Raw genomic sequence first — 25017 nt, 5'->3', positions numbered from 1 at the left:
TAAACCATTCACAAAGTGCTACTCTGAAATCCCGCTCACCTCATACTCGTTCCTGACTAACAAACGAATGGTATTTGGAAGATGTCGGATGCTTTCAAAGACACCAAAAATCAACTTCCCAAAAACAAAAAAGCCGCAACGCCATCGAGAGATATAATCCGGATGGCTCGTTCTTTGCGAAACAGGACAACTACTCCGTATACTAATCAACAACGATGCTGACCACGCCCCTTGACCAACTTTCATTGGATTCCACACGGATTGAAGGTGCCGTTCTCGAAAGATTGGCGGAATGCTTCCCATTTATCGACAAGGCTCCGCTCTGCAAGGCTGCAAGGATTGTAAGTGAGCCACTTTGTAGTAGTAATGTATTGTACAAGTAGGTCTCGCGTCGGCTCGTCTAGTGCTGAGATTACAGACATTCCTACATTTAAACGGCCCTGGTCCCATCTGGCATCTGGCATCCATCCCAGCCACCACTACCAGAGGATATGTAATGTCATGTCTGTTTCTGCTCTTGGAGATCTGCAAGAACGATCTGCCGTTAAGACCGTAGCGAGCGTTGACGGAGATGTATGCAGTTGCAATACCAGTGATTCCACACTCATCACAACGCCGTCTTTACGAAGCGCCAAACATTTTAGTCAACCAGTATCGGAGAGTCCGCTGCCTGCGAGAGCACAAAACTCGGGCTTCTGGTGTCTCATAGGCTCGCTTACTAGGATCGCTTACTAGGCTCTTTTGACCGTAACGTTCATAGCAAGGTATCCGTATGTACACCTGGTACTCCGTAGTGGCTGTCCATTTGGATGTTTCCGCTCGGGCATCCATATAATGGCCAGCAAAGTACCTAGGAAGATAACCTTCTTGCCATAAAGACAGCCTCGGATGCAGGCCTCCGTTGCCTGCCAACAACGCCTGGTCGAAATCGATTCGTGTGGCTGTCTATGCACGTTACTTTGCACCGCCGTACGGGAGTCTACATGCGCCACCGTAGAAGAGATCGCAATGAATCGGATCGGAATAATGTATCTCCTAATCAAAGTATTGGTCTTTGTGCTTCCACAGATATCACAATGACCACAATTCTTTACCTCTCCATCTCTGTGCCTCCCCCGTGTAATCCCCAGACATCCACGAGGAAGAGACATAGATACAGCATTTCCTGTTGCTGGTCTTTGCTGTTGTGCTCTTCCGAACGAAAAGTGGTGACATCGCGACATCATCGACTTCGGCAGCTTAATCGATGAAAGCTTTACAAAGAGAATACGACTTCAGGACAACTAAGTCACTGTGCACAAAATGTTTACCTCATAACAGCCAGAAGGTAAGCGAATGGAGCTACTATGATTGTTCTGTAATGCGATGCACTTGATTTCACTGTCGCCGAGACATGATGCGGTGTCGACTTGCGCCTCATAGCGACGACATCATGGCAATGATCACAACAAGAGTCGCTCTTTCTATTGTTGTCATCTTTCGTCTTTTGCTTGTTTTCATATCCCTCTGCAACCTCACTTTTTAGCACGTCACATTCCCATATCACATTAGCATATGGTTTCAACTTTCTCAACATGCCTGACTCGTATGTTTCCTGCTACATTGCGAGATTATGAGACTAACACAATGACATCCATAGCACGCCCAATGAAGAGTCCTGCGTAGGCTCACCAGCTCACAAAACAACTCCTCCTGGCTCTCCATCGCACCGAGCTCTCGAAATCCTTTCCACAACTCCTCCCGGCTCGCCACCATCACTTAGGGTAAGTATCTCCTTCTCTCGGAGGCCTGCTTTCTGAAAAATCGCACACTGCTGCAATCAAATGGATATATTGCTAAGACCGTGCAGTTGAGCCTGCTTTCCCTCAACAAGCCCGACACTCTCAAATCGACCTCGAATCCAACTAGCAAAGTTGAAGGCAACGTCTTCGCAATGGATAAAAAGCTGCGCCAGAACAAACCTCGGCTCCTGCTGATGGGACAGCGACGGTAAGTCGGTTTGCATAGTACCCGCGTCCGAGTATAGCTAACAGCCTGAAGAAGCGGCAAATCCTCGATAACTAGTGTGGTTTTCCACAAAATGCCTCCCCAAGAGACTCTTTTCCTCGAATCCACGACACGTATCCAGAAAGACTCGGTAAGGTCATTCATGGACTTCCAAGTGTGGGATTTTCCTGGTCAACTTGACTATTTTGATCCTACATTCGACACTACAGAAATCTTCTCGGAAATTGGTGCCCTTGTCTGGGTCATTGACGCACAAGATGACTACAGTGATTCTTTGAATCGGCTCACCACCACAATCATAAATCTCCAAAACACATTCCCCCACATCAATGTTGAGGTGTTCGTCCACAAAATCGACAGTCTCAACGAAGAGCTACGCTCCGACATCTATCAAGACATTGTTCAACGTGTCAATGATGACCTCAGCGATGCCGGATACATCAACCCCAACATCACGTATCACTTGACATCCATCTATGACCATTCCATCTTCGAAGCTTTCAGTAAAGTCATTCAGAAGCTCATTCCCCAGCTCAACACACTCGAAAACCTCCTTACTATCCTCGTCAATAACTGCGGAATGGCGAAAGCGTACCTATTCGACATTCTCAGCAAGATCTATGTTGCCAGTGATAGCGGCCCGATCGATATGGAAGTCTACGAGATGTGTTCGGATTACATAGACGTCATTGTGGACATCACGGACATCTACGGATATGAACGCAGTCACAACGTGGTGCTGGGAGAACAGATGCAGGAAGCAGAATCTTCAGTCACCGTACATGATGGAACGATGATCTACTTGAAGGAGATGAATCGGTAAGATTACATTCCCACCTGTAGAAAGCACGGACTTACTGATCACATTCCAGGTACCTCTGCCTAGTGTCTGTAATAAAGAATGATGAGGCAAGGGATAAGAAGGGTCTAATCGACTACAACTGCCATATCTTCCAGGATGCGCTTAATGAGGTCTTTGCCCGAAACTGGGAGAAGGACAAAGCAGTCACGAATGGAAATGGCGAGCAGCAAGCCGATGCTGATGCTAATGCTGATGCTGCATCGGCGTAGACTCTGCATTGACTCCGTACTGGATTCGATGATTGAGGAGTACATAGTCCTAGAAGTCAATTGATAATGTTGCACAGGTGAAGATGAACTGTCTACAATACCAGGCAGCTAGTAGTCATAACACATAGTCCTGACCATTGCATATTTGCTTCGCTTTCCCTTCACCATAGTCGCACTTGACCCTCACAAACTCAGACTGACATTTGGCCTGACGGTATTGTTGAAGACAATGACATGTCAATTATTATGCCAACTCTTTAGATCTCTCTAATGATTTCTCCTTATTGACATCGAGTTTGAAGATGAACATAATCCTCATCATGTATCCATCCGTCGTCACTCCAACACTTCAGCCGATCGCGACGCCAAGACTGACATCAAGCTCTGTCAGACACGCATTTCTCAATCACGATGGAAACAAATTCCTTCACCTACATGCAGACGCGCTTCACGCCCGAAGCCAAAAACTCCATCAGTCTTCTTGGTGACGTTGATGCCATAGACACAAGTACTCGAGAGCTTCAACAGATCCAAGAGACCGATAGTGGCGCCGGAAACGCATCGCGACAGTCATTGAACCCCCGTATCCAATTTTTACGTCTTTCAGCCATTGTACGAGGCAGACAGGGCGTTCCTGGTTCAACACCTCCATATCAGCCGGTGCCACCTTCTCTGCATCGGATAGGCCCTGAAGAAGAGGAAGAGAGTGTTGGTCAGTCGTCCAAACGGCAGTCCGGTTCGCCTCTACGCAATCTCGCCTACTCCGTACCGCATCTGGGGTATGAGTCACGACCCTCTTATCATAGCGCACGCCAACCTCGTCTTAAAAACTACCACAGAACTCGATCCCTGAGACCATCCAGGATGCCTCAAACCGGATTTCAAGCCCTGATCCTGTGCGGTCCAGGTATAGGGTTGAGCACATTCACCAGCATTCCCAACGAATTTCCCAAGGCTCTTGTCGAAGTAGGCAACCGGCCCATGATTTGGTATGTCCTAGACTGGTGCTACCGCATGGGCGTTATAGATATTACCCTAGTTACTCCACCAACTTCAAAAGAACCCATTGCGGCAGCGCTCGCACAGAATCCTTACCTCACATCTTTACCTTCACCAAGTCCCGACCTCCTCGCACCAAAGGATCTGGAATTCACAACACCTACTGCCGAACTGATCCGACTTCCAGAGGTCCAAGATGTACTCAAATCCGACTTCATACTCTTGCCATGCGACCTTATCTGTGCCATACCTGGAGAGACTTTCCTCGAGACGTATCTCACCCGTCTGGGTGGACCCGGCGGTATCGGTTACAGCGAAGATGCTGAAACCTCACGTAATGAATTGCTGGCTCTCGGTGGCGAGTCTCGTGGACGTCGTGGCGGCTTGAGCATATGGTACAACACTCTCGATCGCGAAGAATCCGTCAAACACGAAGAATGCGACTTCATGTGCACGACGAAACTCGACCCGGAACAGGACATTCCTTCATCCCTAAGCAAATCCTCTCACGACCAGGGCATACTCCGCAAACTCGTCTGGGCCATGCCAATGTCAGAGCTCTGGGACCAATGCGAAGAGGACAAGGCTTGGAAGATCCGGCAGTCTCTCCTGCGCAAACACGGTGCTATCAAATGTCTCACCAAATATCGCGACTCGCACATTTATTTCTTTCCTTTCTGGGTGAAAGTTTTCGCAAATCTCAATGAGGACTTTGAATCAGTCAGCGAAGATCTTGTCGGGACGTGGGCAAAAGCGGAGTGGCGGAAGCCATCCTATCGAGCACGTTTTGGCGCCAGGAAGATCTTCTCACCAGCTTCGAATGGCAACAGAGTAGAGCTACCTAGCCACGAACTGCCCATTGAAGAAGAAATCGATCTCCTCAGCTTGAGTAGTACGCAAATCACCACGCCAGGGCAGATGAATTTGACGCCACAGGCACGCACAGCGAGACTTGCTACGAGAGTCCACGCCGACCCAGAGGATAGTGTTCTCTCGCCTGACGGTGGATCTCAAGACGACGAGGAAGACGGTCCAGTTCCGCTCGTCCCGCCAATCCTGTCATACATCCTTCCATCTACACCTGATGCTCCGCTGGTTCGACGGGTCGATAACACGCCTCTACTACTTTCTGTTTCACTTTCTCTTGCAAAGGTCCCGTCAGTAGAAGAGTCAGTAGCGGCGAAGATACCTGTATCACCGTTCGCCCACCAGGCCAAAGTTCACGCTACGACAACAATTGCGCCAAGAGTCACGATTTCTAGGTCAGACACTCTTATCGACAGTAACAGTACGATTGCGACGCAGTGTGTGATCAAGTCTAGTGTGATCGGTGCAAGTGTGGCCATTGGGACTGGAACTAGAATCACGGGGTGTGTGATAATGGATGGTGTCACGATAGGGGACAAGTGCGTCCTCACAAACACCGTGGTGGGAAAGAAGGCCAAGATTGGGAACAAGAGCACACTCGTGGGTTGTGAGGTACAAGATGGCAATGTTGTTGTCGATGGAACAGAAGGAAAGAACGAGAAGTACCTTGTTGGTGGGCTGGAGGATGAAATGGAAGATGGTGACATGGGATCTGATGACGAGGGTGAAGATGCTGAAGACGGTGAAGGATTGACGCTCGAAGGCTGATGAGCATTAATTAGATGTTACGAATGGAAACGGCGCCTTGTGAAATGGTCAAGATGAAATGGTTAAGAACAAGAACCACCGAAAGAATCAGGCATCATTGTTCATTCACTTGTATTTTATAGAGCAGACTCTACGTGAGTAGTTATCTACTACTTAAAAGCTGGCATTGATGAGGATACGACAAAACAAAACATTTGATCTGTAAGGTATAATACAAGTGGCAAGGCTACAAAGTCTCATGGGTGTCCTGAGGTGTCTGTAGCACCCGGGTGAGTTGTGATTCGTTGCACGCCCACGGCTATGATGGTTAGGGTCATGCACCCTACGACGATATTTATTCTAGCCTGGAATACTCGAACCTAGTGACCTCAAGAGGCGTCGCCAGCGGCCAAACGAAAGAGTGGCAGTGAGACGACAGTTTGGTCTAGCATGAATACTCTCAGAAGATATATCTCAATTCATTGATGGATGACTGGAAGGCTCCAAGTAATATAGGCTACTAGGGCCAATGAATTTGCTGTATCCGTACACAAGCAACAATCACTGCCAGCTCTTATGATATTGATACCCCGCGGCAACAAAGTCACCACAATTGGCTATAGACACCCGTAGATTTGACATCGCGTGACCGCCGGCCATCTCTATATAACCAGTAGATCACTCTAAACCTAGTAATGACTCGAAAATACTAAGGTATTAATATTATATACTATTTAGTAGTAGTTATAAAATCTTTAAAAAACGTTTAAAATTTGACATTATTAAAAAAGAATAATTTACTACTAACTTTGATAATTTATTATTAAATAAAGACTTACAAGAATATAAAGGTCACTGAACAAAGGTGGTAGCCCTAGTTAATAGAGTAATAATACTGATTTATCAAGGGTGGTCTTGGCGGTCCTAATCTAAAATTCTAAATCCGTATCTCTTTCCTCTGGCAGTTTTTGACTCCTTTTAATCACAGTTTACAATTCTACAATCCCTTCTAATTTACGCCCACCACCTTTTTAATCCTTTAAGAGGCTGAAATACCATTCTATTTTAAGCTCCAAACTGATCTGCACCATCCACAGATTGGGAATGTATTTTGGCCCACAGAGCCTGGTGGCGGGGCCGCCCTTGTTGACGCGATGTCTTTAATGCCAAAACGAAAATATGCTGACGTCCAGGTAAGATTTCAGTACTTTGTTGTTTGTTATTATTATTGAGTTTTAAAGCTGTATATTTTCAGCATAACATCATTATACATGTTTACCATTTTTACTGTTGTGTTGCTTATATCGATCAGCCTTTGGCTGGAGGTTGGGGCAATGCGCGTCGCGTTGAGCATGGGTTTTGCTTGTGCTACATGAACATTAATCTTCATGTCTGCTTGTTTTTGTTGCGAGATTTCAAGATTAACAATATCAGAGACACACACCCAACCTCATTTCAGTCTCAGACGAGTCTGAAGAGGAAGATGTTGTAAGTCGTCTGGTTTAGGCGCTGACTAAGCATCCCTGTCACCTGCGTCTCCTCGGGTGTGGAGTGCAGGCGATTGATCCCTCACCCTTCCATCAAATAAACCATTTATTTTGTTCCCATGGTCTTGACAATATACCTCACGGCTTGCTAACTTCCTTATGTTCGCCAGACTGTCATAGAGCCTCTCCCCAAAAAACCGAGATCCGCTTCACCAAACTCGTATGCTGCTGCCACAAGTCATTCCTTTACTGCAAGCAATGGATCTCACCACGCCCATCCCAATGGCGCCGACAGCACCCGCGACACATATCCTTCCACTCCTCCTCGACGCTCGACAGGATCGCAGACATCTGCCAACCAGAAGCAGAAACTCTCTCCCTGGGGCAAACGGTCCCCGTATGCACACCGGATCAAGGAAGACCACAGGCCGTCGCACAAGTCGACGCAGGACAACACGGCCCGCTCTCGCTCCTCGACTCAACGGTTGATGTCCGTCGATATCCCTTCACGAAATGTACCTCTGAGACCCAGTCGAGGGCCCCCTAGTCCAGTACTCGTGCAGAGGCGTCCGACTCAATCTCGAATAGAAGTCGTCGTATCACCGTCGCAACAGCTTTTGGCTGCATTCCGCGGTCCAAAACCTAGGTCGATCCCAGAGCGGAGGAAAGCGATGCTGAAAGAGCTGAAAAAAGGCCCAAATATTGCCCTGCAAAATCCACAAGAGGCTCGTGAGCTTTTTGGGACGTGCCTTCAAGACTTCAACCGGCCCAGGTCAGATGATGTCTATGATCAACGACTGCGAAAATTGGCGTCGAAAAAGGCAAGAAAAGTTTCCCGGACAACGAGGTTGCCGTCTGACGAGAGCTTGAACACGTCGATGAGAAAGCTAGGGCTGGGAGGTGGTGAACTGATTCACCCTGCTGACGCCGCACGGCAGATACTCACAAGTCGTTTCGACGAATACGTCAACCCTCCCCTTACCTTTGCCAACGACGTCAATCAGAGACGACTACAAGGCAAATTTCAATTTGTCGATCGGTACATATTTAGTTGTCCGGGTATCAAGACAGCCCCGCCATCGACAAACTATGGATGCGACTGTGTGCACTGTCATTCTTCAACTTGTCTATGTTCTCGGAAAGACTGGAAAGACGAAGCTACGGGCCAAAAGTACACCAAGCAAATCCCTACTTACACGAGACGTTCTGACGGCCTCGTCGTCCTTTCAGAAGAGTACATCGACCGGGAGCTGGACCCCTCGGCAAGACATTTCGAGATCACAGAGTGTAACGAACTCTGTGGATGCGGTCCTGCTTGCTGGAACCGTGTGGTCGGCAACGGTCGAACACTGTCTCTGGAAATCTTCGAGACTGCCAAATGTGGCTTTGGGGTCCGCTCCACGACAGACATTGCAAAAGGTCAATTTATAGATCTTTATCTCGGCGAGGTAATCACCGAGGAAGAACTTCGCAATCGAGAAGACGCCGCGGCCGAAGATGAACCGAGTTACATCTACACCATGGATTGGTTTGGGGGAGATTCGTACCATATCGACGGCAAGAATTTCGGGTCCGCCATGAGATTCGCCAACCACAGCTGTAATCCCAACGCTCGCAGTTTTATCGTCCAGATCCACAAAGGCGATAAGCGAGTCTATTACCTTCCGTTCTTCGCAATAAAGGACATTGCTGCCGGTACCGAGATCACCATCGACTATAAATCGAAACACGACGACGGCGACGATGACGAGGACCAGCTAGACGCCGAGGCCATTGCCGGTGTCGAGAGCGGTGATCCAGACTTGGCCGACGGACTTATTCGGTGTCATTGCGGCGAGAAGAATTGTCGAAAGTTTTTGTGGAAGCCAGGTGTAAAAGCGAGGAGGAGAAAGAGAAAGCCTGAGTAGTGTCACTGGTGGCTTTGGGTGATGATCTTCCTTTTTTTCCCCCCTTCTTGGTCTACTACGGTTATGAATTGCATTCTGAGCGAGGCGTTTCACGAGGGGACTCTTTTCTTTCTTTCTCAAGAAGAGAGAAGGGCCCATAAACATTGGTGGTCAAGGGGTGGTGATGGTAATGATACCCCTGCTCCAACAAGGGAGCACTGGGCAGTTGATATCTTGGGATGGGGCTTTTTCTTCTTTTGGCCTAATATTGTCCCAGGATGCCAGGAGGAGACTTGTATGCTTGTTACCTAGATACCCACGAGACAAGAAGAGAGAAAATGATTAGACCTCTTGAGCTTACGATTTGGTAGATGATGGAAGTGCCCATCTAACAAAAATGAACTTGAAGCCATGCCAATAACGTCGCGGTAGTACCTAGATGAAACAGATTATGATCTTTCCAAGTTGCAATTCCTTTTAGAGGAGTTAATCCTTGGTCTATATGTATGTACTTTGTATATACAAGGAAAAACTTTTTCTTTGTCGAAAAAACAAAAAAACAAAACGGGACCAATAGTAAGTAGTAGTGTCGGTAAGAATTCAATATTGCCGACCACTACAGAATCAGGGGGGTTGGGAAATTTACAAGCTTAAAAAACTATTACGGTAAATCGTGTCGGAAATTTCATTCCAAATATATTGATAGGGGTTTGGCAAACAAACAAGGAAGAGAGAGAGAGAGAGAGAGAGAGAGAGAGATAGAGACAACGAAAAAAAGAAGGAAAGGACTTGAAGTTGTGACACGAAGATAACCTACATAATTTATGTATTAGGTAACATGCCTATGCCTGGTTTGTTCTACGGTAATAAGACCCGGGGCCCCCTTTCTAGGAATACACTTCAACTCGCTCCCAGGTGAGAAAGAATATTTATTGTCCGTGTAGAGAGTCCTCGGGAGAAGATGGAAAAAATGTCACCGACGCGCCAAAACACCAACACCGTACATGGTACATCATCACTCACAAGACGTGACTTGGGTAATTACCCCTTGGTCAGGGTATTGTATTTTGGGTAATATCTTGGGTTTTTTTGTAGTGTGTACTCTGTACTTAGGTACAGACGTGTCTTCACTTGCACACCATACCAAAGGACTTGGGGTACCTTCAAAACGTAGTATACAACCGTCTGGTACTCGATCAAAGTTTGTGTTCGGCCGATCGGCATGACCCTTACAAGCGGTGCCAAAGATCAAATAGGTGTATTGAAGAACGGGGGGGAAATGATCAGGAGGGCGACTTCCTTCCCGGCCGATTGACTTTGGGACACTGGCTTCGAGTAAAAATTATACAAAGACATGAAATGTTCAACGTTGATCCCACGGATCCTCGAGGGGTTCATTGAGAATCAAAATTACACAAGACGGAGTGAATCACGACGCATGGTACTAACACAGGTAGGTAGGTAGCTGAGTGAAGTGAGTTGAGTGAGTGAGTGAGTGAGTGAGTGAGTGAATGATATTATCCCCCCCCCCCCATTACGGAGTATAATCATATTTATTAATCCATAATACCTGGTTCATGTTTCATGATGACAAGAATAAAAAATAAAACAAAAGTCGGGTCACAAAGTACCTAAAAACCCTCTTGTAAACTCATGGCCAAGGCCTTGTCGATGGTTTCCTTTCTGAAACCAGGGGCCCGTCCCAGACATGCACTGTCTCCAACCATGCGTTCCAAAAAGGCCTCGACGTCGAAGGTGATGGGCGGTCTGGACCGGCTCAACATGGCGTACGTCGCCCAAGGGTCGTCGTCACCGTCGTTTTTCCGCACGCGCATTCCCAACTTGTCCACCAATCCGAACTGCAGAGAGTTCAACAAATCTTGCTCTCCTGCTGCTGCAGTCGACGACGTGTTGTGGTTGGGGCCGCTCAAGTTTTGAAACATGTCGACGATTAAGGCATCGTTGTGGCCGGGGTGGTTGCGGTCTATACCGTTGTTGACGTACGTGTCTTCGAAATCCGCGGCGAAAAAAGTGTCATGAGCACGGTTACGATTCAAGCCGTCGACGGACCCCATGGATGGTAATTCAAGTGGACTGGGGGTGCGAATGTTGACTTCATCCGAAGGTGTGACACCTGAACTCGACATGGCCGTGGACGTCGATACGTCGCCAAAAACCCCAGGACCACCGGTAGTACCACCGGCCTTGTCGGCGAGCGACATGACCAAACTGTTCGGGTCGACCACTTCGACGAACGAACTCTGACCGTCGAGGTATATACCCTTTGTTTTCAGGTATTCCTCGACGTCGTGAGAGTCGTACCACTCTCCGCCGAACCCGATGGCCTCGAGCATCTCTTGGGTCCCGGGGGCCTCGGCGCGGGGGGTCTCGACCTCGACGAAAGGCTGAGGACCCACCAGGGCGCGCCTCGGACTGACCATGTTGGGAGGGTAGATCGGGTTCCCGTCCTCGTCGCGGCGGGGGAAGTGCAGCCCGGCGCCGCCGACGTGGAAGAACGGGGCGTTCCAGTTCTCGAGGGACTCGCCGGCCTTGCGCTTCAGCATCTCCTGGAACCGGATGAGCATGCGTCTGCGGTTGCTGAAGCAAAACGTGAAGCGGAACGTGTGCTTGACCTTCTCCGGGTCCGCGTGAGGGCTCGTGAGGGACTGGAACGCTCGCTCCAGACAGAGTCTGTGCAACCGCCGGGCGAACGTCGTCTCCTGGAAACTGTACGTGTAGTTGCCGCTGTGGTAGGCCGGTTTGAGGGGGCGTTCGATGGTGTTGGACGACGTCGGCGGCGGCGACGACGACAGGGAAGAAGGAAGGTAATGGTTTTGTTTGTTCGTCGTTGTCGATGACGGCAACAGTAGAGACGACGGATCTTCGTTGAAATTGAATTCTGGTATCGTGGCGTTGAAAGCCAGTAAATCGTCGAGGCCGTGGAGGTTGGAATTGTCGTCAAAGACGCCCTGGACAATGGAAAAGGCGCCGTTGTCATTATTGTCATTGTTGTTGTTGGCGTTGGCGTTCACGTTGGTCATGGCCACTTGAAGGTCTTCAGCATCGACGTCTGCTTCGGTCGATGTCTGGTCCAGGCTGGTTCTTCTCCGGTCCACTCGAGCATTCCTTTTCGACCTTGAAGGTGGCGGCGGTAGTTCTTGTGGAGCACCGGCGTCGATATCATCTCCCTTCATAAAGTTGGTAATCTTCTCTTCCTCGTCGTCAGAGTCTGTGGCCGTAATCTTGGCCAAGGCGACAAATTCCTCGGTCGCGGCTTGCAGTTGTCGACCTAGTGTGTAGTGTGACGTGAGGATCCCGGCATCCACCATGTTGTCGTGGAGGGTGAGGAATGTCTTGTTCATCTGATCGATGGTGTTTTGAAGACCCGTCACCTTCTCCTTGAGCGCTGAGATGGTGGTCTCTTTGCGATGTCGGTAGGCTCGCTGGGCCAGGCGGATCTGAGTGCGGCGACGGTCCGCGGCCGTTTCATCTTGGGTGTCCAGTCGAGGCCGACCCCGCTGCTTCTTGCCTTCAGGCTGCTGACCGTCTGCGCCGTCGATCGACCCTCGCTTGGTGGTCTTCTTCTTCTTCTGCGTTGGAGATGCCTGTTCTGGTTCTACCGACGATGACGAGTGGTTGCTCTCGCTTACTGCTCCGGTGAATGAAGGACGACGATATGATGTCTGCTGATCTCTTGACGACGCCTTTCTCTTGCGAGTGTTTGAGGAGGGCTGCTGGTGATAAGGTTCCATGAGGGCTTGAGGGTACTGAGAGGCAGACAAGATACCGTTCAACCCCTGTCCAGGCATTGGCCTGCTGATGGAGGCGGCAGAGGAGACCAGGCTCTCTGTGGGGTCGTCCAAGATTGACTCCAAGGAGGTATAGGTTCTCTCGCCGTATTGGAGCCTCGCATAGGCTTGTATGCTCGTAGTGGTTGCCATGATCGTTTCCAAGGACGGTTTGGTCCGGTTTGGTGTGTGTTCGTATAAAAGGCGAGGGATAACGATTAGTCAACCCTGATCACTTTTGCTGTAGGGAGACGAGGCTGAGAGACAAGTTGTGTGTGCTCAGCGACACAATCGTTATTTTGATTAGATGATCCCGCGGTATCAAGTCGTGGGGGTGTTCGGATAAAGGCTGGAACCAGGTAACCGGGTAGGAATAGCTGGTGGTAGAGGTACCTTTTGTGTCCAACCTCTGACCGTATGTCAGATGGGGGACCGGGTTCTTCACTGATGGCGAGGATAGCTATCTGATTCACAGCTCCCACAGTCAGCTCTTTGACAGTGAGAGAAGGAACATCCCAGATCCCAAATTCAAATGTGGATTCCGGACAGGAAACGACGCGAGGGCGACACTGTAATAGTGTATGGTCTTTGGTCGACGATTGCTGCTTTAAAGCGGGTTTTGCAATCACTGGGGAGAATTAGTCAGATCTTGCAAGTGTCCTGTGCAATGATGGGCTGGCTATATGATCAGACCCCGAACCTCGTTGGCCGTTTTGTGGTGGTCATAGAGCCGTCGGTCAGCTGTCGTCGCTGGCACCAGGCAGAAGAGAGGCCTTCTCATCAACCGTCAGCCCCCCAACAGAACCGTTAGGACCGAGCAAGAGCCGTGAACTTGACTGATGAAGTTCCTAGAAGGGCGTCTTTTGGCTCGAAGGAGGAGTCGCAGTCAACCTATCCGAGAGGCTTATCCGGGGTCCATGTCTAACTGGAAGAGGTCAAGGTGTGAGAAATGGTACTGGAACGTTGAGTGAATAGTAATCATTTATTTTAATCCGAGGTTCCAAAACCACGTACATCACTTTCCCGCGCCCTTTGCTTCTCCCCTACGCCCGTATGAAGCGTGCACCACATATCTCAGAGAACCATGTACTACTGGACAGGGCTGTCTTACCTACGTAGGTCACCACCAAGTCGTGACCAACCCTGTCGGCTTCTCACCGTGATCCGTTACCTTATGTGTTAGTCAACTCCCCTCATCATGCCCGATGACCACTCATCAATTGGTAGCCAGAGGTGGAAATTGGTCACTTACCGAATTCATCAGACAAAAACCTGCCAGTCTATGGAGTTGATGTTGTCTCAGCTGATCCAAAAGAGTCAATCTTTCCTATTACATCTTCCTAGGTAGGTACATACAACCGTATTCCGTGCGCGTACTCGTACTATCCATACGCACACGCATTCTGTCCCCCCCAGGCTCCAGATCCACCATTGCCTGTCATGGCCCGATGTCGATACGAACGAATACGAAGAAGAGCACACGTCTGGAGTTGGAATTGGATGTCGTAGTTTTGTTTTTCTTGTTTGAACATTCAAGGAGCAGACACTTCATCAATGACTGCTCTCGGTCCTATCTAGAAAAAAGATTCAATCTCGCTCTTCTCTTCACATCGCTATTAAATATTGGTATATGGCATCCTCAATGTCTAAACCCAGACCCCCCCAAATGAACTCGTCCTTTGCAAGTACCAGCCGAAAGCAACTTGTCCACAGAAATGAAATTTCCCCAACTCTTTCCATAAATCGCATATAGTCGTAAATCTTCATCCCGAGTTGTTGTTGATAGTGTCTGTACGAGGGCAACGGGGCGTGGATGTGTCCGCATTCATCCTCCCCTCAATCCATCCCATACCATCCAGGCGCTTAAAGACTGGTGGGGATCCATCTTTCATATAACCACCCTTGAATAGATGATCTTGCCTGCCACCACGTCTTCATAGACCTTCCCCCCCAAAAGCACTTTGTACTCCTACTCTGTGCAACAAGAGGGAAAAAAAGTCCTCTATGCACGCTCCATGACTTCGAAAATGCCGTCGAGAACCACGGGTGTTTGTACCGACTCGCTCATGAATTCCATCATGGAGCATTGAGGAGAAGACGACACTGATGAATTGGTGTTTGCCCTTGGTCTTGGTTCCAACAGCCCGAGCCCGATGAGCTCGACCGGGTCGGCGTACCTCTCTTCTTCCAACGCCATGTCAATGGCCGAGGGCTGTCGACGGATCAAGTTTGTAGGGTTCGGCGTCGACAGGGAAGGAGAGATGGAGTGGTTGTTGTTGTTGTGTAGGCTTTCGAGGGCCTGTGTACGCAGCTTGTTTCCAAAGCTACTGAAGGAAGAGCTGGGGGACGACTTGACCGAGGAGGCAGCCGTCGTCGTCGAGGAGTTCATCGTGCCCGATCTTTTCGTTGATCTATATGAATGATTGTGGCCGAAGATGGTCTGAAGGGACAAGCGGACTCGTGACGAGGGAGAGGAAGAAGAAGACGACGATGCGTGAGATCGTAGGCTCCTAGGTACACGTTTAATGGACAGTTCTTGGTGGATGATGGATTCGTAGTGATGGACTAACTGTGCAACAGTCATCTTGGAATCTTTTTATTTCCACAAGTTGAGCGAGGGACAAATTCTTTATGTTGGTTTGAACCACAAACGAAGGACTGGTAGTTGTCGTATGAAGAGACCCGACGACCCGAAAAAAGCTCTCGCGTAGCTCTCGACCGTTGTCCAGCACGTTGTCGAGGAAGCAGGCAATGACGAGAATGTGATCAGTCTGTGCCCCGGCAATGTAGGCAAGGCAGGCAAACGAAAAGAGTGTACTGGGACGGGCAGCGGTGTCGTCGTCGTGATGGTGCTGGGCCCCGATGTTGCCTGGGGGAAATCAAAAGCTATCGAAGTGGTTCGAGCATAGAAGAGAAGAAAAGGGTCAATGCGGGAGAAGAGAAAGACGCTGAGAGGTCAGTGAGACATTCCTATCAATGACAAGAGGGTCAGTGTCAAATCTGTCTCCCGGAGAGATTATGTATATTGTATCTCGGGAAGCCACTTGAAAAGCATGGACCATCTGATCCTCCTTTCAAGACCACGACGGAGACTCGACCCTCACCAGATTCGAGAAAAAGGCTAAGGGGTCACGACGAGAACAATAATACGAGTACTACGGAGTATCTAGTAGAGTGAGCAGGATCGTCAAACGCGAAAGGTTCTCGTCCCCTTGTCAAAGACGGGGGAACATCTCCTCCCCTGATGGATACCTCCAGAGTGGATGGAGTGTAATGAAGGTTATTTCAGATGTGTGCCGTGTCTAACGGAGTAAACGAAAACGCCATCGACGTGTTGTGCAGCAAAAATAACGAGGTATCCTTTTAATCCGGTATTAATACGAACTACAGTACTCCGTAAAATGAATTGAGGAGGATCTGGTAGATCACAATTCAATATCAGAGACGAGGACGCGAGTCATCTCGCCAAAGAAAAAAAGGGCTCTAGTACAGTAGTGGGAGTGTACGGAGTACTCGTACTCGTACTATAGACTAATGATAGTCCTATTGTACTGTATCAGTACAACAATTCAAGGTACCAGTGTGATGCACCAATGAAGCACGGGTCCGACAGCATGAGCCTCAAACATCAAGCAAAATACTCCTCCGTCTACGTCGCGTACTACTCGTCTCGAAACTTGGTACGGCTACAAGTACAAGTAGGTACCCATGGAGTAGTACTCGCTAAAGGTGGGAAATCAACCCTCCTGCGAGTACGACTACAGGACAAAACTCGTATCAGATGATGTCGAACCAGGGATCGACCCCCCTCGCTGATTGAGATCTTCACCTGAAACGCGTCTCGAGCCAAGTCACCCAGGCATCGTGGAGCCCTTTTTTTCTCTCTTTTTTCGCGTCAGTTTCGGGAAACCCACACGTCGCTTCGCATGGGGGGCCCAGACAAGGGTTCGCTGATCTCTTACACTACAGCTCTCCGTAGCCTTCAGGGTCGTTGGTGGTGGATAAGCCAGCTCGGGTCACCAGTTCAGATTGCTGTAACAACGCCCTGGTCCGTGTGTCCTTTGGTCCGTTGCGTTCTGTATATCAAAGGGCGACGAACAAGACAATAATGGCCTATCTCAGGGGAGGAAAACCAGGACCAAGGATACTCGATGCTGATACAATACTCCGTACTGACGCTGCCATCCCCTGGTGGCTGTCGATAATGGCACGCATACTATTGGAAATACGGAGTAATTTCTGGAACTGATGGGAATTTAATCTTCATGACACTCTCCCTACCCTTGATCCTTGGATTCGGGTACCTTGTACTGAGTACCATGTCATCATACAAAACTCTGTAGGACACGCGAACAATTGCATGTTGAGCCTACAATAACACCATCGGACACTCCTTATTTCACCCTTAGGCCCCCCCAATAAATCAATCGCCCAGGACAGACACTTACGGCGATGACTACAGACTCTACTGAATTGTACGTGAGAGCGAGCATTACAGTATAACCATCACAATAAACAGCCGTTAGTGTGGTGTTTTTCGTCAGATGATGAAATAATTTTTTCTTCATTATTGGCTTCAACGGCCACTTCATCTTCAAGATTAAACGTATAAAAGACCCGAGGGTGCCTTTAAATAGCAAATGCACATATACACACATGTCGCCCATCCGGCCCTCACTTTTTCAACCAGTCTTGATGTGGTCTTACAAAACGCCCTCGCTATGTTCAATATCCGCCTCTCATCGGGCGCAGCCATTCCAAAATATGTACAAACAGTGTCGTGTCAATCGTCATTCCTCGTCGTATATACTTCTTGGATCAATCGCGGTCGTCCCGCGGCCTTCTCGTCGTAAAACTCCGTCGTAGACTCTCTCCCCATGCTGATGCATCAAAATCCTCCATGACGCCTTGCCCGCCCATTCCACTAGCCGTGCTACCGTGGCGGCTGTGGCTCAATGTTGGCGTTGTAGGCGACGATCTATGTGCGCCATGATACGACGTATCCACAGACCCGAGTCTCGCTCTAGTCGGGCTGGCTCTTGGAGACTCGTCAAAACTGAGTCTTGATGGGCTCTGGAGCGAGTCCCCAAGCTGGAATGATGTGTTGATGGGTGGAAGATGTGTCGGTGGCTTTTTCGGTGTGTATGATGGTGTTGATGTCGTAAAATCTCGTGGTTCAGTGCTACTGCTGCTCTCAAGATTATCATCCGGATTCTCGATGAAAATCTCCGGCACAGGAATGCTAGGAGGCGCAGTCAGTCGTGAGTCCCGTCGCCGTTCGACAGCTCTCCTGAATTCTCGTGACCAGTAAACAGTGTCAAAGAAGCCAACCACAGTATTGCGTCGTATGGTTTCTTGGACTCTCTGCAACCGTGCTCTCCGGCGTAAGAATTCTTCCAGCCGCAAGCTTCGCGAATCCGTAATGACGTTGTAATGGGTAAGTAAAAAGAGGCACGCTGTAAAAGGGATTCCGCGATCCGGATCCGCTGTAAGCAAGGCTTCTTCATAAAACACATTCATTCGTTCCCTTCGTTTTCGGATTTCCTCGACCGGTATTTGGCTGACTCTCTCCGCTAATCTGGTCAGGTCCATTCCCTCAAATATCCTCGAATCCGGCGCGACGGGGTCTCCGGGTTGGAAAGAGCAATCCTCTTTGATACGGTGCACGGAAAAGTCGCCGTCGTAGATGCGCATCGAGAAAACACCGGAGAGTTCCTATTGAAGTCAGCACTGGCCAATTAAACAATCGTGGTACACTTACCCCCAGGAGACGAGGGAACTGTTCCTTGGAGATAAACCCCGTCCCGTTCGGGTCAAAATCTGCCCAGGCTTGTTTGAAACGTCTGATCTCATCGCGGCTCACAATAGACATGCCGCTGCTCTGCTGGTAGACGTAGGAGAAGCTTTCGAAGATCAACGAAACGAACAAAGATACGAACAGGTACATGCTGATGATGTTCCAAGAGATGAACAGGGTCCTTGCCCAGGCCGAACTCCCACAGTCACTCGAGAAGAAACTATCTCCTTGTACACAGAAAGGTGGCTCGATCCCGGCGAAGTCCTCCATGACTTGGTTCCATCCTTCGCCAATGCTGGTTCTGAAAAGAAGTACCAAAGCTTTGGGCACGGTGCGGAAATTGACATTGTTGTTTTCGTTCTGCCCAAACCGGGTCAAGGCGAAGGCTTGCGTGAAAGCGATCGCATACACCAAGAACAGCACAAACCATGTCGCAAGAAGATTGGCAATTAGTGGCAGCGATGCCGCAGCGGTTTTGAATAACTGGTCGAGCTGGTTGTTTCGTGGGATAAGGAGAAAGGTGACCGAAACTAAAAAGAGCTTGTGTATCTGTTCAAAACTCCCTGCGGTGACATTGGACAGCCTCATAAGAGAAGTGACCAGAATTCCTGAGAGAGCAAAAATCGAGTATACATCCCAAGAGCTTCTTCTGAACCGATGCCAGGATAGCCCGATGATTCTGATGACAACATTGGTGATGAGTATGATGGCAAAGGCCAGGAATATAGCTTCTCGTAACGTTTCCCACCAAGCTGGCTCTGGGTAGTAGTCAACGGTGAGAAGAATCAGATGAAGAACAAGTATGACGGTAATGAAGCGTTGCCATTTCCCTCGTTTCTTAATTGATAAGTCATAGCACAGCTTTCTTAGACGCGTCGTCTTTGCTCCGATAGACCGTTTGGAGGGTGAGATTTGACGCAAAAGCTTGCGCAATTCGAGCCAGGAACGTTGTTCGGCGGTCAAAAAGGCGACTCCAGTTTGCTCGGTGTAATTGCGCATGAAGACTGAAATGAACAGCGTCAACACGAAGACGGCTCCCAACAGATTGAAGATAATGAAGTAGACAGCATTCCCCTGGGATGCAAAAGCGCGAGGCTGCAATCCCTTCCCAGTGATGCTCGTCCCAGACCACATAACATTGATCCATCCTTCCTGAGAGACAATCTGGAAAAGGATGAACAAGGCGCTGCCGAAATCGTCGAAAGAGTACCATGGATTTGCCACTTGCCTAGGAGCCAACACCGGCCAATTGAAGGGCGTAGAATTAAATTCGCCAACACAATTGCTCAACAATTCGAAACCGAAATCGCCGTCGTTGCATGATTTCATCTCTCCGTTGAATAGGTTGACACCAAGGATGGCGAACGGGATCAGGAGACTCATCGACACGAATGCCGCCGCAATGAGTTTGTATCCGCCGACGATGATGACCGAATAGAACGTTTCTCGGGCAGTGTCACTGATGTTGAGCAGTCTCAAGGCTCTCAAAGCTTTGAAGGCGCCGACTGCTCGAGAGACGCCATCGTCACGATACATCGTGGTGATCACATTGATCCAGAGCGTGATCAAGACCACACCATCGATGAAACCCCAGACGCTTCTGAAGTAGGCATGCGGTGTAAAAAAGAGCCCATCGGCAATGGCCTTTATGACTGCTTCAGCAGTGAAGAGAGCGGCGAAGCCCAAATCGGTCCAAACAAACCAATTAGTGAAATTCACATCGTGGTCCAGGAAGTAATCGCGTTGATATAACGGCGTCGTGATGCAAGCCAGGATCACCATTGCAACTATGGCAGCATAAATGAAGGCAGAGAAGGTATACCAGGCAGGTCTGTATGGCGACACACCTTCCACTCGTTCTGATCCTCGTCCAGGCCCGACTAGGTATTGACAAAGCTTCCGGATTGGGTTGTTGGGTTTGAAAATAAAGAGCGACACATTGTACTTCGGGTGCTTCTGCAAATATTGACGCTGAGCACGCCGACGGTTTTCAGTGGTCAGGACGACTCTTTTTGCAGCTGCTCGTGGGTCGAACTCCTCATTGGCCCGTGTGATTGTAGCATTGGAATAGAAGGGATTTGGTTCATGGTGCTTGTTGAGGCCAACCAACTTGCCCCAATACTTTGACAGGAGGCCTGGCTTGACTGCACCAGCATCAGGCACATGCATTGACTGTGGTCGCTTCGATAGTCCTTCCTGTTGTTCATCCAAGAAATCTTTGACGACAGCTTCCTTCAACAGCTGCTCAACAGTTGCTGAGCCATACTCCAACGCATCGCGATGTCTGAGTGAATCTCGTCCCATCTTGAAAACTGCAGCAAGTGACAAATTACCAGTGGCCGAACCACTAATTTCTTTCTGCGTAAGGAAAGCCTTCACCTGCTGTAATCTTTTCTCGTCCTCCGACACATCGAAACTTTCTTGGATTACAGCAATAAACATGTTGAGCACGATCAAGTTGGAGATGATGAACCAGAGAATAAAAAACAGCGCACTCAACCATGCTGTATCCCATATGAGATTGTATTCAGTGGCGTTATACATGAGAGACGTCCAGTTTTCGCTTGAAAAAACCTGGTACATGCCGAGAAATGAATTCCAGATGTCGAAGAAGGTCACTTGAATGGTGTCTCCACCATTATCCACGGCAGGAATGTCTCCCCTCAGCAATTGGGAGGCGAGAATGGCCGCCAGGAAGGTGAACAAAAAGACGAAAAGTATCAGGTTGAGTAAACCGCCGATATTGGTAAACACAAGCATCACCAATTCTCTGGTAACTCTGACGGCCAATACAACTCGATAACCACGAGCAATCTGAAAAGCTGTGAGCCACGCATATGGCTTGCCCGAATGTCGGATTGCTGGGATCTGCATGACGGAAGTGACAACAGCAAGGAGAAGATCGAAGCAATTCCGTTTGCCCCGAAAGAAATTCCGCCAGTCACAGAGGAATCGAAGAATGATTTCAACAAGGAGGAGCAGTGTGACGATCGTCTCGGAATTCATAATGAATTGTTCACGAGAATCGCTCATGTAGGCACTGCGCAAGCTTTGCACGATCAGATCGTAGACAATGACAAGAACCCATAACACATGAGTTTTATCAAAGAACTTCTTCAATTGGCTTCGTCTCGTCATTGGATCGTCTGCAAGCACCGGTTGGTCAATGTTGTCCGCCGTGAATGCACTTTGCCTGCTCTCTTCGCGAATGATTTGGAAAGAGGAGGTAATGACTGCCACCAGCAAGTTGACCATCCACAAACTAAGGACGACAATACCGGCAGCGAAGAAAAGTGCTGCCGCCAGGTAATCGGAATCGGTAAGGTAATATAGCAGATCAGAGAAGGTATTGGAACTGATGATCACGAACACAAGCTCCAGGGATTGAACGATGTTGTCGAAGCTGACAGTACCGTTGTAGGGGCTCTGAGAGCCCTCCACACAAAGCGAATTTTGTGGGCAGAGAAACCCTTTGGGACTGCCTGTACCATTTTGGCCGTCGAGTTTCAGCCATGGTCTAGGTTCTGCTGTGACCGCGTCGAGATAGCCTCCGCAGAATTGGATGTTCTCAGGAGCAACATTGAGCGTATAATTTTGCCCTGAGCCATCGTCGCCGACCCAGACGCAGGTCCGTCGAAGACTTGACTTGAAGCTTTGGACACCAACAATACCAAAAATGAGCCAGAAAAAGCCGATCAGAAATGCAACATGGACTAGAAGGGGGGCGGCCTTCTTCAGACTACGAAGAATGACCGAGGTTCCTGCTGTCAAGCCCAGCAAGCGTAGAATTCGTAAACAGCTCAACATGTTGAAGACATAGACGTGGGTGTTGCTCTCTACCAGCGTCATCTGCATGGCAAAAGAAATCCAGTAGGAGACAACGGCCACAAAGTCGAGCCGGTTGAAAGAATGTCTGAGAAAGGCGCGTCGAGCCAGGCGCACCCTCTGTTGATGTTTGCCATGACCGGGAGCGCCAGGCGCCGGGACGCCAGTGAAGGTTCGTACGATGGAAGGGTTGGGAGTATCGCTCTTTGCAGGTGGCATATCTTGTAATCGTTGGCCAGCAAAGAGTGTGTGGGCCTTCTGCAGCACCGCTCTCTTGAGCCCTAAGTCTCGATTGATCGTGCTATGTTCGCGCGGGTTTGAGATGAACCCTGAGACTATGGTACGGGCGACCAGTTCCAAAGTGTAGATGATGAAGAGGCCGAATATGGCATAATCGAAGCTCGTCCCCCATCGTTTAGTTCTTGTTTGTAGATAGACGGCATCGCCGGCAGCATTCACTGCAAGCAGGACCGTTTGAGTAATGATCAATACCAAGATCAGAGGTTCCGTGAGCGGGTGGACAAGAATCTCTAGCAGCCATTTCCGTAGTCGATTCTCGGGTCCAAACATGCCCCACGACTTGCCTAGAAGAGGGTTTGGGTAATGGACAGGCATAAACGGTGCAGGTGATGCTTCAACTGAGGGAAGTTTCTCCAGTGGCGAAGGGCCTCCTGATGCTTCTTCCTCATCGGCGATTGGCGGTTCAATAGGAGCTGACGTACTTGGTCGCCTCTGATCTCGTACAGATGACTTTCGGCGTAGTTTTTGGTCCACCATGTCTGAGTCGTTACTCAGATTGACAACACGCTGAGATATCTCGCGCAACATCGAGTTCGCTCTTGCCATGGGTGAAGGAGATGGTGACTGTGAGCGGGATCTCTCGCCGGACTCTGCTCGTTCGGGCGTTAGACGGGCTATGCCGCTACCGGTACTCAATTTTCGATGCAAGACTGTGCTTGTATTGAGGGTGGGCAGATCGTCCCCAAGCCTGGATCCCCGACCACGAGAGATGGAGGGAGATTCTCCATCTGTCCAGTGCACGCTTGACAGTTTTCCTTGTCTATCGTGTCTCTGTCCTCGGGAAAACGAGCCAGATGCCTTCAGCGAAGATGTGTATCCACGTTCTTCGGTCAACGGTGTCGTGTCGGTATCCGGGGGCGAGAACAAGCCATCTGGTTCGAGATGATCTCCATCGGCCGGAGTGGTGATGATGGTTGGCCTCCTCGCGCTCGCACTCTGGGGTGTAGATGGTAGATTGAGATCCAAGCCAACCGTCGCTGCTGCAAACCCCTCCATGTTTTCTACCGGAGAGTCATTATCGTCATGTCTATGTGCGCCGACGCCGGGGCGCGCCCATCCACTCCCTCCTCTTGTGGGTGACTCTTCATCTAAGCGCGAATAAGTGGGAGTCCGGCGACCGGCAAGAAGGGAGCGAGTGCGACTATGTCGATGGAAGTGGCTACTTGATCTCCCTCCGGATCCTGGTATCCCATTCGAACCAGCGAATGTATCATCAGGAGGTCTTGAAAGATCTTGAAGGGGGATAGACTGGCGACCGGCCGTTTTCGGCGGCGTTCTATCGCGAGAAGACATCGGCAGTAGCAGTGAGATGAACTAAGGGCCAGAGCGCAAGGTTGCGTCTAGGTGAACAGCGTAAATGTCATGTCGATGACTGCGAGTGCTGGAGTGGTTTCAGCAACGCATTATCCGAAGGAGGCTGTGTCCGGGAGGTTGAGGTGTACCAAGGATACGCAGAAGCGCACTTGCAATTAGGTACAGAAGGTGTCGACAACCGCAGAATTGCTAGAACAAGGATCGATTGTATCAAAGGCTCGAACGAGTGACAGGAATGGTCATTAATCGCAGATGATGGCTTAGGTCTATGGGGTGCAAAAAGGTGAATGAAGTGTTGGCAACTTCTTTTTGTGAAATCTAAAACACATGTGGTATCTTGGTGCATTACTCTCTCTTGTCTGACGCGCGGCGGGCGGGAGTTGCCAAAAGCTACAATAGGAGGATCCTTAGGCGTAGTTCTAGGCTTTAATAGGCCTGGCCGATCTTCACCCAAGGCCGACGTGGTTCAGACTGTCCGCTCCAAGCCTAGTGATGGTCCCTGTCCAGTGACTGGTCAGAGCCCGGGACTGTTGTCTCTCAGGGGGCTTCTCGTAGCTACAGCTGAAGCGGCTGACTGAAACCTGTGACATGGCCAGATCCTCTGACAGTTCGTTGGCTGAAGTATTAACCCCAGACGACTCCATGCCTACCGACTTTCCGTCTACTTATAGAATCCTCCCTACTAGTCGAACCTAGGAAGTGTTTACCAAAGAAATAACACGTCAGCAATATCGGCGAACCTTCGCTACGCATGATCCTACGGAGTACGAGGATAGGAAGTGGTAGGTAATGCTGTGGCTACCAAATTTACAATAACTTTTGAAGATTCTCCCCTTGAATTATCTCTGTCCTGGTAGCAGTAGCCAGGGACAGATTCAAGACTGGTCGTCGCGTATTTCATCATGGGGCGTTTTGCACCCGCTATAACG

At 49.4% G+C, this 25017-nt stretch overlaps 6 protein-coding genes across 7 annotated transcripts; 3 read left to right on the top strand and 3 right to left on the bottom strand.

Moving 5' to 3' along the window:
• Positions 1–1102: 1102 nt before the first annotated feature.
• PV06_04886 (uncharacterized protein) lies at positions 1103–3166 on the top strand. Its single transcript, XM_016405833.1, has 5 exons — positions 1103–1327; positions 1640–1763; positions 1850–1989; positions 2041–2826; positions 2880–3166. The coding sequence occupies exons 3-5, from the start codon at positions 1934–1936 to the stop codon at positions 3076–3078; spliced, it is 1041 nt and encodes a 346-aa protein (XP_016264039.1). The 5' UTR covers positions 1103–1327; positions 1640–1763; positions 1850–1933; the 3' UTR covers positions 3079–3166.
• Positions 3167–3443: 277 nt separating this feature from the next.
• On the top strand, positions 3444–5914 carry PV06_04885 (uncharacterized protein). Its single transcript, XM_016405832.1, has one exon. The coding sequence runs from the start codon at positions 3490–3492 to the stop codon at positions 5710–5712; it is 2223 nt and encodes a 740-aa protein (XP_016264038.1). The 5' UTR covers positions 3444–3489; the 3' UTR covers positions 5713–5914.
• Positions 5915–7258: 1344 nt separating this feature from the next.
• On the top strand, positions 7259–9480 carry PV06_04884 (uncharacterized protein). Its single transcript, XM_016405831.1, has one exon. The coding sequence runs from the start codon at positions 7667–7669 to the stop codon at positions 9083–9085; it is 1419 nt and encodes a 472-aa protein (XP_016264037.1). The 5' UTR covers positions 7259–7666; the 3' UTR covers positions 9086–9480.
• A 1109-nt stretch (positions 9481–10589) lies between these two features.
• Positions 10590–13679, bottom strand: PV06_04883 (uncharacterized protein). The gene has a single exon (XM_016405830.1). The coding sequence runs from the start codon at positions 13003–13005 to the stop codon at positions 10696–10698; it is 2310 nt and encodes a 769-aa protein (XP_016264036.1). The 5' UTR covers positions 13006–13679; the 3' UTR covers positions 10590–10695.
• Positions 13680–14361: 682 nt separating this feature from the next.
• Positions 14362–15950, bottom strand: PV06_04882. 2 transcript variants are annotated; one of them, XM_016405829.1, is made up of 2 exons: positions 15423–15950; positions 14362–15362 (listed from the first exon to the last, which is right to left on the bottom strand). In XM_016405829.1, the coding sequence occupies exons 1-2, from the start codon at positions 15434–15436 to the stop codon at positions 14855–14857; spliced, it is 522 nt and encodes a 173-aa protein (XP_016264035.1). In that variant the 5' UTR covers positions 15437–15950; the 3' UTR covers positions 14362–14854. The 2 variants fall into 2 exon arrangements, with proteins under 2 accessions (XP_016264035.1, XP_016264034.1); XM_016405828.1 differs by having other exon boundaries at positions 14362–15950.
• A 1435-nt stretch (positions 15951–17385) lies between these two features.
• Positions 17386–24386, bottom strand: PV06_04881 (uncharacterized protein). The gene is made up of 2 exons (XM_016405827.1): positions 18614–24386; positions 17386–18567 (listed from the first exon to the last, which is right to left on the bottom strand). The coding sequence occupies exons 1-2, from the start codon at positions 24065–24067 to the stop codon at positions 17671–17673; spliced, it is 6351 nt and encodes a 2116-aa protein (XP_016264033.1). The 5' UTR covers positions 24068–24386; the 3' UTR covers positions 17386–17670.
• Positions 24387–25017: the final 631 nt, after the last annotated feature.

The sequence above is a fragment of the Exophiala oligosperma genome (genome assembly GCF_000835515.1).
Source record: "Exophiala oligosperma strain CBS 72588 unplaced genomic scaffold supercont1.4, whole genome shotgun sequence".
NCBI lineage: Eukaryota > Fungi > Ascomycota > Eurotiomycetes > Chaetothyriales > Herpotrichiellaceae > Exophiala > Exophiala oligosperma.
The sequence above is the reverse complement of the archived record's forward strand: the minus strand, read 5'-3'. Positions and strand labels throughout refer to the sequence as shown.

Excerpts from the sequence above, each read along its gene's own strand:
- PV06_04886 (XM_016405833.1), top strand. The coding sequence starts at position 1,934 with ATGGATAAAAAGCTGCGCCAGAACAAACCTCGGCTCCTGCTGATGGGA. Across the intron at positions 1,990-2,040 it reads CTGCTGATGGGACAGCGACG|AAGCGGCAAATCCTCGATAA; the intron begins GTAAGTCGGTTT and ends AACAGCCTGAAG. Across the intron at positions 2,827-2,879 it reads TACTTGAAGGAGATGAATCG|GTACCTCTGCCTAGTGTCTG; the intron begins GTAAGATTACAT and ends ATCACATTCCAG.
- PV06_04885 (XM_016405832.1), top strand. The coding sequence starts at position 3,490 with ATGGAAACAAATTCCTTCACCTACATGCAGACGCGCTTCACGCCCGAA.
- PV06_04884 (XM_016405831.1), top strand. The coding sequence starts at position 7,667 with ATGTCCGTCGATATCCCTTCACGAAATGTACCTCTGAGACCCAGTCGA.
- PV06_04883 (XM_016405830.1), bottom strand. The coding sequence starts at position 13,005 with ATGGCAACCACTACGAGCATACAAGCCTATGCGAGGCTCCAATACGGC.
- PV06_04882 (XM_016405828.1), bottom strand. The coding sequence starts at position 15,436 with ATGACTGTTGCACAGTTAGTCCATCACTACGAATCCATCATCCACCAA.
- PV06_04881 (XM_016405827.1), bottom strand. The coding sequence starts at position 24,067 with ATGTCTTCTCGCGATAGAACGCCGCCGAAAACGGCCGGTCGCCAGTCT. Across the intron at positions 18,568-18,613 it reads AGTTCCCTCGTCTCCTGGGG|GAACTCTCCGGTGTTTTCTC; the intron begins GTAAGTGTACCA and ends TGACTTCAATAG.